This window comes from Haemorhous mexicanus, chromosome 6 (assembly GCF_027477595.1).
Source record: "Haemorhous mexicanus isolate bHaeMex1 chromosome 6, bHaeMex1.pri, whole genome shotgun sequence".
Lineage (NCBI taxonomy): Eukaryota > Metazoa > Chordata > Aves > Passeriformes > Fringillidae > Haemorhous > Haemorhous mexicanus.
In genome coordinates this window covers 17,940,795-17,955,135 of record NC_082346.1, presented here as the reverse complement: position 1 = coordinate 17,955,135, position 14,341 = coordinate 17,940,795, and the positions used below count along the sequence as shown (strand labels likewise).

Below are 14,341 nucleotides of genomic sequence, written 5' to 3'. Positions count from 1 at the left end.
GAGATGCTGTGCAATATTTATTTTCTCTTAGGATGGAGTAGTGTTGTAAAGTGATAATGTGAGGGTATAAAGGAAATATGCTTTGCTGGGAGTCACAGTGGCTTTTATTGCCCTGTACTTTCTAGCTGGAAAACAACAGGCATACAGTCTCTTCCTGAGGTCCCTCAATAAATTCCATGTTGGCTGTGGAGGCAAGGCAAGACTTATGAGCTGCTTGGTGTAGGGCATGGTGGGTATGAAGTAGCCTTTTAAAAAAGGAGTGAGAAAGGTTGCTTAATAGAAACGCATGCAACAAGATACTTGACAGGATGAAAATGCTCAGATCAAGGAAAGTAGCCACTGTGTAAATAGTGTTATTTTGACAGTTCTCTGTAACACAGAAATACAGACTTGCTTGGCTGACACTGATTTTTTCTTTTTCATAGTCTGTAGCAGTTCCTTCTACTCGTATTAGCATATTGTATGTACTAATGAATGAGTTTGCATATTTGTGAACTGTGTTCATGTGTGCTTCATCTGAAGTGTAGGTGAATAGCTCCTTTGAATTCAGTAAGATATAAAATTAAGCATATGCTGCATTGGGTAGAAGCCAGAGCATTTTTCAAAGAGAGGGTCCTGAATGAATTCCTTCCAAAGACTTTTATGAAACCCTGAATAAGAGGTTCATGAAGTAAACAGAAAGGAATAGGGATTTTTAATAATTTTTGCATCAGGGTTAGCATGTTGACACTTTCTCTCTCTTGCCAACTACTTTTGGTTTGAAGTCTACTTCTAGAGCATACTTTGTGATGGGGGAGAGCTCCACATTAAAACGAGTTCTGTAAAATAAATGTGCAAGCCCAGCTTTATTCACGTCTGCAGATTCCTGGTGGATATCATCAGCAGCCACGTTCAAAAGCTAAAGACAACTGCATTATGGAGAGACTTGTGCAGGGGTGACAGTGTGGAAAGCTGTTGTGAGGCAGCCGTGCTCCGAGACCGTGCCTTCACGTGCAGAGTTACACCACTGACATCTGAGGCCTTTTGGGGCTGGTGGAAAAATTCCAACTGCCAGCATTTGGGTTTGGCTGAAACCTCTAGTGAGAAGAGAGTGAAGGAAATCAGCAAAAGGCTTTTTAAATAAACCTAAAGGAGTTAGGTGCCTGACTCCTATAGAAATTCAATAGGATTTAGTTGCTTGGAGCTGTTGGAAAAATTTCAACCCAAAATTGCAGGCCTGAAGTATTGTTTAATTGTCCCAGTGCTATTGTTCTGTGCTCTCAGCACCGATTAAGGGAAAATAAAAAAGCTTCATCACAATCAACTGTTCTAGCTCTGTCTCCTAGTAAGCATCCCTTTTTTTCAGAACATGAACACTAATGGAAACATTATTTCATCTTAATTCAAAACATTAATAAGGGAGCTTTAATGATGTCCAGTAACTTGGGATAAATTATGGGCCTCTGAAGGTGGAAATCTAATACTGGTATCGTGTTTTTGGTTTTCTGTAGTGTGTTTAATCATTTGGTGCCCAATTTGCTAGATAAAGAATTTTAGCAAACAAAACCAGTCTTTTGAAAGAAAGGAACAACCAAGCATGTTGGCTTTAAAAAAACTTAGCATTTTTTGTTTTCCTCTGAAAAGATGTAATTTACAAGCTCTTTGGAAGTGAGGAGGTTAAGTAGGGGGGAGAAAAATCTCCAGTCCTAAATAGCGGTTTTGAGACTTCCTGTTGCTCAGTAAGTGTTTATATATATGAGAAACCATTTGTCTTTCTATTTTTCATCTTTGTACTTCGTCAAGTTGGGATTTTTATTTTATTGAGTCTTTGTGTGCTTGCCTAGGCCATCTGATTTTGCTGTTCTGTGTAGCTTAGAAAGCACAGTACAGCTTTCAGGAAAAAATACTGCCTTTCTCAATAGAACAAAGAGGGGCCTCTCTATACACAGTGGATGAGATTAGAAGAAACAGTTGCCTTTGCTGCTGTTAATTTGCATGCCCTGCTCGGGCTGTGCAGAAGTGCTGTCTGAAGCATTTTGCAAGCCCTGGTGTGTCAGGTGAACAGTGTGCTGAGAAGTGGGCTCCAGCTCTCTCTGAATCACCCCACAGGCTGCAGCGTTTGGGTTTTGTGCGCTGCCCTTCTGTCAGTGTAAATGCAACCTATTGCCACAAAGAGGATCAGAGGGCTGCAGCACCTCTCCTGTGAAGACAAGACTGGGAGCTGGGATTGTTCAGCCTTGAAGAGAGAAAGCTCTGGGAGGACTTCAGGAATAAATTCTTTACTGCAAGGGTGGTGAGGCACAGGAATAGTTTGCCCAGAGAAGTTGTGGATTCTCCATCCCTGGAAGTGTTCAAGGCCAGGCTGGATGTGGCTTGGAGCAACCTGGTCCAGGGCAAAGTTCCCTGCCCATGGCAGGGGGTTGGAGCTAGGTGATCTTTAAGGTTCATTCCAACTCAAACTGTTCTAGGAGTCTGTGATTGCTCTATATGAGACATGCTCCTGCTTTTTTTATGACCTTTGAGGAGTAGAGAGATGCTGTATCCCTGCTTGTTAAAATGCCTAGCCTGTTTGTTGTCCAGTCCAGCTACACAACCCTTGACTGATGGCAGCTGTCCTGTTTGTCACTTTAGCCTCAGCAGCTCTATTGTCCCCTCTCTTGGCTCCTTCAGAGACTTGTCATGCTTGTCATGCTTTCTGAAATAACCTTGTGGCAGTGTCCTTACTCTACTACTGCTGCCTGAGACTGTGAGGAGGTTCCACTTCTCTGTAGCAGCAATATTCCATTGCCATGGCTAAATAATAGGTTTCAGTGCAAGTAGTGCCACAGGAATGTTACAGCTGCTGAAGGAATGGTTGTTGGCATGCAATCCCTACACAAACTGCATGAGGGATTATTTAATTGTTTAAAGAAATCTGTGGGAACTTTATCATCCTTGAAGCCAGACTTGATAGAATTGTGGGAATAATGTGATTTATCTTTCCTATGAGGGTAATGTAATAGAGCTTGTGATATTGCAGATATGGGTAAAAATTGTATTCCCAGTGAAATGTTGAGATGAGAGGAAATTCTTCAGTACAAGAAATGTCTACTTATGAGTCTTAAAGCTGTCTCCCTCACCAATGCTTCTTGTCTTCCTGTGCCTGTCATCTCCCCTTCCTCTTAGGGCAGACATCTCCATGGGAGATGCAATAAGCTGTATGTAGTCTTCAGTTCTGGGTATTCTGTAGCTAGTCAGAATAACATAATGGTATGCTTTGCCTCCTTCCTCCTTGAACTTGTGTTTTACCTCTCTTACATTGATGGCGTGCATTGAAAAAAGTCTAGAAACTGAGTAAAGACAATTTTGTTTGTAATAGATTTCAGATAAACTCATCTAGCCCTCCCATATCAAATGGTTGCCTGAATGTCTGTGATGCTCCATGACCAGTGATAGTTTTGAGGTCTACAGGCAGAGCCTCAGGCAATATATTCTCTATACATATTCATTCTTAGCCTCCAGAGACAATTTCTGTATCTTCTAAATAGCTGTTGTTGTGGTGTCATGATTTTTTGTGTCTTTTCCTCTCAAGTTATTAATCTAATAGCTTAAAATCATTTCTTTCACTTAAGTTTTAGGGCCCTGTCATTTCTTTTGGAGTTGCTACTGTACTTTATTTCAATTGCAGCTATTGGATGTCTCCCATCAGAGGATTGTAGCTCTTTCAGTGCAGTGGGGATTGAGAAGTAAAGGAAGGGCTTTTCAAGATGCATTGATTAGAAAAATACCCTAGGAACTCTGGAGGTATGGACTGTACTAGCAGATAGCATGGGTATATTTGTCAGGAAACTGTGTTTTTATTGATCCTGCCTAAGTTCCTTCATTGGATGGTGAGAGCTGCACTGTAACCAGATGATTAAATTATGCCATATTTTACTTGGCTGTGCTGGGATTATGTAGCTGAGAAGGCATGAATATGGCACAAGGCATACCTGGGCTGAACAGGAAGGATGACAGAAGTGAGAGTACCATGTAGAAATCAATAATTAAAGGAGAAAAATGTATTTTTTTCTTGAGACAGCACCTGTATGCTCATAGTGTGAATGTACAGACTGTCACATCTTAAAGGGCTCCTTATATCCAGTAAATTTTTAATCTCAGTGTTGTATTTCTGTTTTCACCTTGTAGAAAGGAGATTGCTACTAAGTTACATTGGGTTGAACGGGTACTTGTACAGTGTAGTACTTGTGTGTATGTAATTTTAACCAAGAAAGCTCCTTGACTGAGCTGTAATTTCCATGCTCACTCGTGTTTTTCAGGCAGATATTGTCTTCTAGTGCATGTAAATTTCATGTTAAGTTGGTGATCAGAAAAATACAGGGAATGTTTTAGTAGCTCAGGGGAACATAACTTATGTACTTTTTTTTTCTTGTCTACAAGTTTCTGGCCACTAATATAAGAGCCCACAGACAGAAATTCATCAGCCTCCCCCACTCCCAGGAGACTACTTATTAGATTTATGCAACACAAGATATTAAAAACACTTTTGTCTGTCACAGAGCCACGGGCAAGGGAGGGGGAATTTGCCAGTTGCTAATGGATACCTGGCGTTTTTGTGTATGACCATGAAGAACAGCTTGTGCACTTTCACCCCCGATGTTCCCTGAATAACTTGGGTCTCATTTAGGTCAATAAGCCTTTATCAAAACGTCAGGAGTGAAAAATGTGTCTTGGTGTAAGCCGACTGGTCGTTCCCTCCAGTCAGCGGAGTCTATAGGACAATCAGTGTTCTCTGAGCTTGTCTGCGTGTCACGCAAAGAGCTGGGTGACAGTAACCATTGAGTGCGTGTCTGTCGCATTGTCTTTGGGACAGCCCCCATTTGCATACTTGCCGGTGTGCCTGTTAGCCAATGAACCATGGAGGGCTTTAGGGAGCATACGCGCGCAGCTCCCATGCAAATTCCCTGCGTGGGGAGCGCTCGCTCCTTTGCAGCACAATCCGGGCTTTCTCTTCCTGCCTTCCTCCTGTAAAACTGAAACTCTGATCCTGACAGTCCACAGTGCTGTCTGTGGTTCCATTGTGCTAAAATGTTAACGTTTTCTCTGGCTTTTTCTTTGCTTACCAAGGTAACTTTTTTCCCTTCTTTTGCTTTTAGCAATCGCTTTTGGGGATATCTGAATGGTATTATCTGTGCTATCACACATGATGTGAAGCCTTATATATCTCCTTCTATACCCTTATATATCCCTTCCTGTCTCTTCCTCAGATGAGCTATTTTGAATGAAGGACAGCTTTTGCTTCCTGTGTGGTTGGAATTGTCTTTTGTAAAGGGAATTTCCTCCATGGTAGTGATGAAGGGAAATGTACTAGGAGGAGCACTTGGATATTAGGGTTTATTGACCAGGTCTGTGAAAGGAATACAGTCACCTGATCAGAGAAGATGGTCCTCAGGTGCTCGAATTTCTGTGACAATTCCATGGGACCTCATGTCAAGCAGAGCTCATTATTCTCCCATTCAGTTTTGGTTCATAAGTGACATTAGACTGGACAAAGGGAAAGTTTCATTGGGTTTGAAGGTTGTCATAAGACACAGGGTTTCCTTAAAGCATCTGGTGCAGCTGCTGCTTCTTTCCATTTCTGATGTTCATTATGACTTAAACTTATTGGAAAGTATTTACAATAGTTCAATTTTAAAGTAAAAGACATGGTGGAGGGTTCTGCTGGATCCTTTCAGAAGGAAGGAAGCTCTTCAAAGAAGGAAGCTGTAGAAGAGGTTCTTGGCTGGATTGAAGGGTCTGTTTGTTATAACCAATGCTCTTGATAGTTCTATTTTATCTTAAAAATCTACCTTGAATACAAGTGACTATAAAGAATTGTGATAGCTGTTCTACTGCATCTGTCATCTTGCATAGCTTATGAGACCTTGAAATTAAGGGAAAGAGCCCTGGCTCATGTTCTACCATCTTGGCTAGAAATGTCACAAAGTTGAACTTCAACACTTTCTTTCCCTGAGATGAACAGGGTTTTTATGCCATCAAGATGTTTTAGAGCCACAAAAATATTATAGCAAAATCAACTGATGCCTAACCTTTTCCCCATTATTTTTACTGTACACAGCCATATTATTTTGCTCAGTATTCAGGGCAATGTCCCATGCATTTTTGAAGGTGATAATGACTCTCATTCATCTTTACTAAACTAGGGCTGTGTCCTGGCCATTTCAGTCAATTAAGAAAATAATCATAGGTGCCACCTTGAGTCCCATTTGCCAATTTGTTATGCAAAACAGTAGTGAACGCTGCAGACATGTGAGAGGGCTGGATACAATGTTCAACAGCACATTGTGTTCTCTGCAGTTGCTCTTTATGTGAAATCACACTTTGAAATAAGGGGCTCATTCTCTTAATCTGCACTAACCTGTGTAACTGTGACATGTTGAGACTGGTTTCTCAGCAGCACTCTTACTTTATGCCATGTGTTGTGTGTTTTCAATGACAAGCCACTCTTACCATTTCAATAAATGGATTTTTTTGTTGGCTCTGATGGATAATGTGACCATTTATTAGGTGAGTTGGCCAATAAGGGAGGATTGCAGCTCCCTGATACACAAGGAAACTATGCTGGGTATGCCATGCTTCTCTCGTCTGTGGAAAGCCCAAGGTTTATCTGCACATTGATGATGTTCCAAATAGGACCTAACTGTACCTCTGTCCAATCAGCAAGAATATCAGGTGTCTTTGGCATCTGTCACCTTGGAGGCATTTCCAAAGTCATACCTTAGCATAGGTGAGTAGTTTGTCAGTAGCTTGGTACCAGCAGTGCTCCAGGACTAGATCTCTGTTTCTGCTGAAGTCCCTAAATGCTGACAAGAGGATGGGGAAGGTGTGTGTTAGAGAGCCTACTTTGTCTTCAGTGTACCTGGAGACTGACATATTGGTGATGGATGCTAGAAGCCTTTTTTCAATCCATTCGAGCTTAAAGGGAGATACTGAAAAAGTCCAAATAAGGGGGAAGTTAAGCTGGTCTGGTAGATGGTACATGAAGCACACCTCAAAAGGAAATAAACTAGCAAAAATGCTCATCTTCTAAATACAGACGCTGCTTGTTTGCTTTGGCTCAGTCAGGAAACCTTTTGTTTGAATTAGACCAAGTGCAGAATAGTTTTCAGTTTTAGTACGTGTAGACAAGCCAAACTGCATGCAATCAAAGTATTTCAATTTGCTCCTCATATTTTCTTTCTCTACTCTTACAGGTTTTTCTATTTTATTTCAGATCATTTTTGGTGTAGTTGATAAATTTGTCACCTTCCTAATTTTACATTTTATTTATTGCTTTCTATTACATTCTGAAAAGAGATGAAATACATATATGGAGTAGGAAATTAACCTAGTTCCCTGTGTGTTTCTTTTAGGAAATTGTATTAGTGGTATTCTTTGGAACAGAGTATGTGGTTCGGCTGTGGTCAGCAGGATGCCGCAGTAAATACGTTGGAGTGTGGGGAAGGCTTCGTTTTGCTAGGAAGCCCATTTCAATCATTGGTGAGTATGCAGAGCTTGCAAAGTCAATGTAGGCAATTAGTAAAACGTGCCCTAAAGGCTCTTAGAAGTTGAACTTATGTAGCAGTTGAAGCCAAGTTAGAGTGGGAGCTCTTGTCATTAGTCTGAATGTAGATCTGAATTTCCTTTCAGGAACTCATGGCAATGTCATTTGAGAACAAATGTAGCTTGGTTTGTTTTTCCAGAAGAGCAGAGTGTTTTCTTTTCAGAAATGATCTTAAGCTTTGCCAGGAATAAGTCTTGGCTGTAGTCCTGTCTCCTGTGACCTGAGGATTCCAGATGCTGTACAAGAGCTACAAATATATTTTTTCAAAGATACTGAACAGCCTTTTTTCCTCCCCTTAGCAGCCATTTGACTAGTTTATTATGAGTTTATTTTGCACTCTAATCGAGCTGTGTGTCACATGCTAGAGTGCAATACATGCACTGCAGTTGCTTTGTGTATCAGTTGAATTAAAATATGGTTTTCAGTGATGCATTTGGAGCTGGACACCTCAATTCCATTGGGATTCAATTGGCTTCCTGAAATGACTTAAGGATTCCTGGAAATTACATCCAAATATTCCATATATGTCACTAATCATTGTTTTTTTAGAATGCTTGTCATTAATTTTAACAGTTTCACCAAAAGAAACATAATTCAAAATCAATCTGTATTTTCTTTGCCAGCATTGAAAAAACAGTGTAAAGACCCTTTCCCTGTACTTAAGCACCTGAAATATATATGGACTAAGTAAATCAGGCATTGGAAGAGGAGTATTGTTGTGGAAGAATAGTAATTCTTCTGCGACATTTTCCCTTTTCAGAAACGTTATATGTTGTTGAGTACAGTACATAGGTTTCCATAAACTATCTACAGTTTTTTCCAATGTAAATTACAAAATTTTGTACTTGGGAATTTTGTCAATTATAAAATTGATTTAGCTCCTCTGTGCATTCATCCATATATATATGTGTGTGTGTATATGTATATGCATGTATATATCTATATCTTTGATTGTATATATATTTATATATGTAAATAGTAACTGCATCTCAGATGTGACTGCAGCTTTGCATCTTTGCCCTCTGGCCTCAATCCATTTCTCTCAAGTGCTAGAACACTAAGCATTCTGAAACATCATCCAAATTAGATCAGTTTGGAAAGCAAAATGTAGTTCCGCTGTCCCAGATATAGATCAAGAACTATTTAATTCTCCAAAATACAGAGTTCCTTTCCAAAATTTACTAGGCCTGAGGCATATAGATATAGAGTACAGTGCTGACTGAGTTAAACTAAATTAGACTCATATCCTAATTTCTATTTTCACTCCCTTTTAGACCTGGACAGATGAAATGATAGTAAGGCCGTTTTCTTATACATGAAATAAACTTCAAACTCTGTCAATTAAAATCCTGTCTAAGCACAGAAGAGAAAATAAGATTTGGAGAAGAGAGAATAGATGAAAACTACTGAAATTCCTCCTGGGTTAAAGCTAATAAGCATTCCAGGCTGCTTGACAGTAACTCCTCATTCATTTAAACTGTGACCAGCTTGGATCCATCTTGGACCCAGTACAACCTTTCCATGATATCACATGATGGATTTTTTTTTTATATGCCACAATTGAGATCTCTTGATATATAAACAAAAATATTAAGTAGGAGTGACTGTTCAGCTTGTTGAAGTAATATGGTCTTTGGTTCTAGTAGCCTTGCAGAAGTGTTTCAAGATGCTGCTAATTAATTTTCTTCAATTCACTTTTGTTTTCCAGATTTAATTGTAGTTGTTGCTTCCATGATAGTTCTTTGTGTGGGCTCTAAAGGTCAAGTCTTTGCAACCTCTGCTATCAGGTAATTATATGCAATAAAAGAAAGTGGTGCTAGGTGAGCAAGGTGGCGTTTCTTCTTTTGTTTTAACTTACCTCCTGTTTCAATTCTTACAGGAGAAAATGAGTCACTGCCCACTATCATGTATTAGAGCAATGACTGATCATGTATTGGTGATCCCATGAAGTATTGGGGAGATAAAATTTTGTTGTAACACTTTTATGGTTAGTGGGGATAGAGAAGCTCATTCTCCTTCCCCCTTTCCCCAGCTAGGTGGGTTCTACCCAAATCCTGGTTTAGTTTTTTAGCTCAGTTTTATAGCAATTCGTTGATGCTTTATATCTCTGACATCTTCAAGATGCTTCTTCATAAAATGTCTGTGGTTGTGACTTCCTGATGGACTGAATCCACCTTGTGCTCAGGAAGGTCACACCACTTGGTTTTCTTGGATGAATGGGTGGCAGTGTGCCTTGCTATTCACACTAGCTGCAGCTATGCTCTGGGGTTGCAGTGACTCCCATAAAAAGAATATTTTAAAATATTACTGGACTGTCTGGTTCAAATGTGAGTTGATGAATTATTTCCAGAGTGTTTTCAGTTTGTGCCTAAAATTCCTGAATCCTTGAGTTATCCTTACTAGCCATGTGTACAAAGGTCAGTTCTTCCCTTGGGCGATCTCCCCAGATTGTCTTCATAACAAGAAGAAAGATCGGTGAGTGGGGTGAAAAGACACAGGCTACTAAGTCTAACATAAAATATTTTGTGTCTCTTAAAACTGTGCTTTGGAAGCCAGAGTTCCTTTTTCCACTTTTGTTTCTTCCCTTGTGTGTTTGGCCTCTTAATTAAGTTGAAAATCCTGTTCCAGGGGCATCCGTTTCCTGCAGATCTTACGGATGCTGCACGTGGACCGTCAGGGCGGTACCTGGAGGCTGCTGGGGTCAGTGGTGTTCATACACAGACAGGTGAGTTTGGGAAGTCTCAGGAATGGCACAGCTAATCCCAAAGCTTTTATATTCAGAACAGCTGCTGCTATCACTTACATTTAGTGTGGAGGCAGGTAGTCATTCATTTTAAGCAAGTGTGGTTGTTCTGCCTTATGTTCCCTACCACTTCGGCAAATTTTGACTTGTAGTTGGACTCAACAACAGAAAATAAGACTTCTGAAAACTAGTCCTAATATTTCCTAAAATATGTATCTAAATTCCAGAGTTGTTTTGAATCTGGCACTGTTTGAAAAAGTTACCCAGCTACTTTTTGGTGGCCGGAAGGTTAACAAGTCCTGTGTGATGAGGTTGTTGTGACTCTTTGTTGTCTGTGGGTCTCAGTGGATTTTTTGTTAATTTGCATAGCCAACACTCAGTGTCAATATTTTTTAATTGCTGAAATTGCATTTTTTCTCCCAGTTATGCTATATAACCAATCAGTGTTAGGAAATTTAGGTGTCTCAATGAGATCATAATGCCATTGTTTCGATTCTCTTTGCAGGAACTGATAACTACACTCTACATTGGATTTCTGGGCCTAATTTTTTCCTCCTATTTTGTGTACCTGGCTGAGAAAGATGCTGTCAATGATTCTGGAGAAACGGAGTTTGGCAGCTATGCAGATGCCCTGTGGTGGGGAGTAGTAAGTATAGCAATTTCACATGTTAACACTGTCCACTGAGGAGTAAAATTCAAGCAAGCATGGAGTAAGGAAAGCACTTTGAAACAGCTTCTTACTGCTTCAATACACTTTCATGGAATTTGTAATTCCGTGACATTACAAAAATACTGCAGAAGATCAGTAATATTATGTGGTGTTTACAGTCTCATGTGATCTAAAGCGATCACATTACATTAAAAAAATGTAAAAACTCATGTTCTTTTTCTTTATCCTGTCTTCCCTACTGGTACAGTAATTATTTCTTGCTGCCTTTGTCATGGTAGTGTTCAGCTGTCTAAGATGGTAAGAGTCTTGCTAACTCAGGGCTAGTTTTTTTTGAGAGGGCTGTGGTGTTTAGGTTTTCTTTGTTCATCTTTTTGTTGGGTTGGGCTTTTTTCCTTAAAACAGTTATCTGTGTTTTGCAGTTTGACCTGTGACTGTAATTCCCAGTTTATTCAGAATGGGCTAATTCTGGCACAAGAAGCATCTAAGATAGATAGGAAATCCAGGGATAGGATTCTTCCAAGGTGCTTTTATTGCTTTGGGAGCCCTTAGTGTCTTTACACAGCATTTGTCTGTGCTATATTGTAACCATCTTTTTTAGAGATTTCTCAGCTTTTTCTAAGGTGCTGCCGCAATTTAGGTGTAGATGTATCTTTAGTTCTGGTAGTGAAGTTCTCCTTTATTGTTATTGCTAGTGACAGTGTTTCTTTGTTTATTATATGCACTTACTGGTGTTGCAGCTCTATTCTGGGATTATATTTTCATAAATATTTTAATTTTGTTGCTTCTGCTAGTAATTATTCCCTCTTTCGTTCTCACAGGATATATAAATACTAGGTTGGCAATTTTGTTCTGGGATTTCCCATCTGTAATTGTTCTCATTTCCTATTGCAGTTCAAAGAAAGGTACTTTTTGGAAGCTGTTTTTCCTTGTCATTAGCATTCAAGCAATGGCATTTCTTAATCTGCTTTAATTCTATTAGCTTAATCAAACAAACTGTCATCAGTGAGTGCTACAGATCATTGAAATGCATAGACATCACTGATAACATACTTGCACTTTCAAAATGTGCTGATCTTCTAGAGCTTTTTCTTTGCTGCTTAAAATCAAAAGGCATTGTTTCTTCTTTTTTTTTGTTTAAATATTACTAACTAATAAGTCTTCTGTATAGGAGTGAAACGGCTAACACCTCAATTTCAATAATAAAAAACTTATATTTATTTAAGAATATATATTAAGAAATATTTTTAATAAACCTCTGCATGTGTGTGCTTATATAGTCTTCTCTTTTCAAACCATCACTTGCTGTTTCAGGAAGGAAAGAGCCATTGATGAGCAAATCCACTGCAGGTCTGCTGGTGCTGAGATGCACATGTAGCCCTTTTTGAATACAACAGGTTTTGTTCTGTTGTGTTGTTTTGCTGCTATGATCTGCTGTAGAATTCTTTCTTCTTGCTGTCTGCCATGGTTAAATACAGGCTTTCTTAGGACCAGAAGACGTACTGTGTAGCAGAAGAAAGTGGCTTTCTGTCAAGAAGCTTTTTTCAGTGCTTTCATGTCATTATGGCATTTCTATTTTCCACTACAGTGGTCAGATGACTCAGTAATTAACAGTGGCAGATGTAGCTGCATTTAAAAACACATGCTGTCATTGGTGTTGCCATTAAAAACTGAGTATGTGACAGACCAGATTGGCTTACTGAAAATACAGTAAAACCTCCCATAGAAGGAACACGATCTGTCAGGATATTGAAATATTCTCCTTTCAGGGAATTATTGTTCAGCTAATTGGTGTGCCAGTTATTTTTTCTTCCTAATTACAATAAACTTATTTAATCAATACCTTTAATTATGATCATATTTTTTCTCTGTTGTAGCTTCTAATGTGTTGCAGCATGCCACATGAAGTGTGAGACTGCATTCAATGAACACATAATGTAATTTCCTTAATATTAAAAATACAATTAGGTGTCCTCGTTCTGCTCTAACACACTTCCACTAACTGCTAAGAAGATAGAACAGAACAAAATTGAGATGGATTCAGGTCCATCCATTTCTGATTTCTTGATAGTGTAATATTCTCATTCTTTCTGCTAGGGAAAAAGCCCATAAAGTTAGGACAGGGAAGTTAGCCTGCAGAAATTGTGCATGTCCCATCCCTGGCAGTGTTCAAGCCAGGCTCTGAGCAACCTGGTCTAGTGGGAAGGGTCCCTGCCCATCTCAGGGGACTGGAACTAGGTGTTCTTTAAGGTTTCTTCCAACCCAAACCATTCCAAGATTCTATGACTAGCTGGGAAGTCACAAGGATTCTTCCTAATAGAGGTCTCAAACTCATACAAAAACCTTCTTAAGTGCTAGATCTTGAAAGTTTCAGTTACATTTAGCCAGAATTTTCTGAATTGCTTAAACACCACAAATTCTGGTCAATGAAAATCTGTTTTCAGCTAACTCTGCAGAAGAGGATAATTCACAGTTCCTGTCTAAGACACCATCATAAATAAGTGATCTCTCTTTTCTGAAAGGGCACTTACCTGACATAGTAGAGAATGCTTCAGAAAGTCCTTGACAGTGTTTTCACATCCCTTTTCTTACTCTCCAGCACTGTACTTTTTTGTTATCTCAGTCTGTGTGTGCACTGCTAAGCAAGTTCTTTGGGCAGCAGTAACAGAATATGCAATATAGCTGAAGTAAACCATATAAAAGGTCTGTGTTACCACAACTAAACTTAAACTTAAGTGTGTTACCAACACTTAGGCTGCATCTGGAGTTGGGTACTTTCATATTGCTGTGCTTTGCTGACTATAGGCACACCCCTAGGGTGTGTAACTTGTAATTAAATGTTCTTCATTGTCACTGTTGTTATTTATAAGTCTATATTGCTTTTCCATTTTCATATATAAATTGTCCTCCTGGGATTTATTTGAATTTCCTTGAGAACTCTGGACTGTAGCTATTTGCTATGTCAGTTATGGAAGAAACCTTTATGCCATTACCTTATGGCATAAAGAGTTGTCTGTATTATTGCTGCTTTTGAATGCAGTGCAAGCTGTATAAATTCTGCCACTGGCAGGATATCTGAACATCTTTCAAAAACAGGTTTAGTTTTAGCAAGCAAAATAAATGTAACGTGGTGCATCTTTCAGTTCTCCAGTGCCAGTATTCAAAATTAGTCTGCATATATTGTCTGTCATGTCCAGACTGACAGTTTTAAAGATCTTACATAGATTCAAGACCAATAGAACCAGGAAAACCTTAAAAATAAAATTTAAAAACCAGAAACTTAAGAAAATAGGATAAATGTTCTCATTGAATCTGTCCTGATGGTCAAAGATGACCATCTTTAGAAAGCATTACCTGCTCACTGTCTCTG

General features: G+C 39.2%; 1 protein-coding gene across 2 annotated transcripts in view; it reads left to right on the top strand.

Moving 5' to 3' along the window:
- Window positions 1-14,341, top strand: part of KCNQ1 (potassium voltage-gated channel subfamily Q member 1) — a 332,947-nt gene that overhangs the window by 70,942 nt on the left and 247,664 nt on the right. For both annotated transcript variants that reach the window (XM_059849030.1, XM_059849029.1), the window contains exons 3-6: window positions 7,371-7,497; window positions 9,270-9,348; window positions 10,190-10,286; window positions 10,810-10,950. In XM_059849030.1, the coding sequence (XP_059705013.1) occupies window positions 7,371-7,497; window positions 9,270-9,348; window positions 10,190-10,286; window positions 10,810-10,950 (444 nt within the window). The remainder of the gene's footprint in view (window positions 1-7,370; window positions 7,498-9,269; window positions 9,349-10,189; window positions 10,287-10,809; window positions 10,951-14,341) is intronic.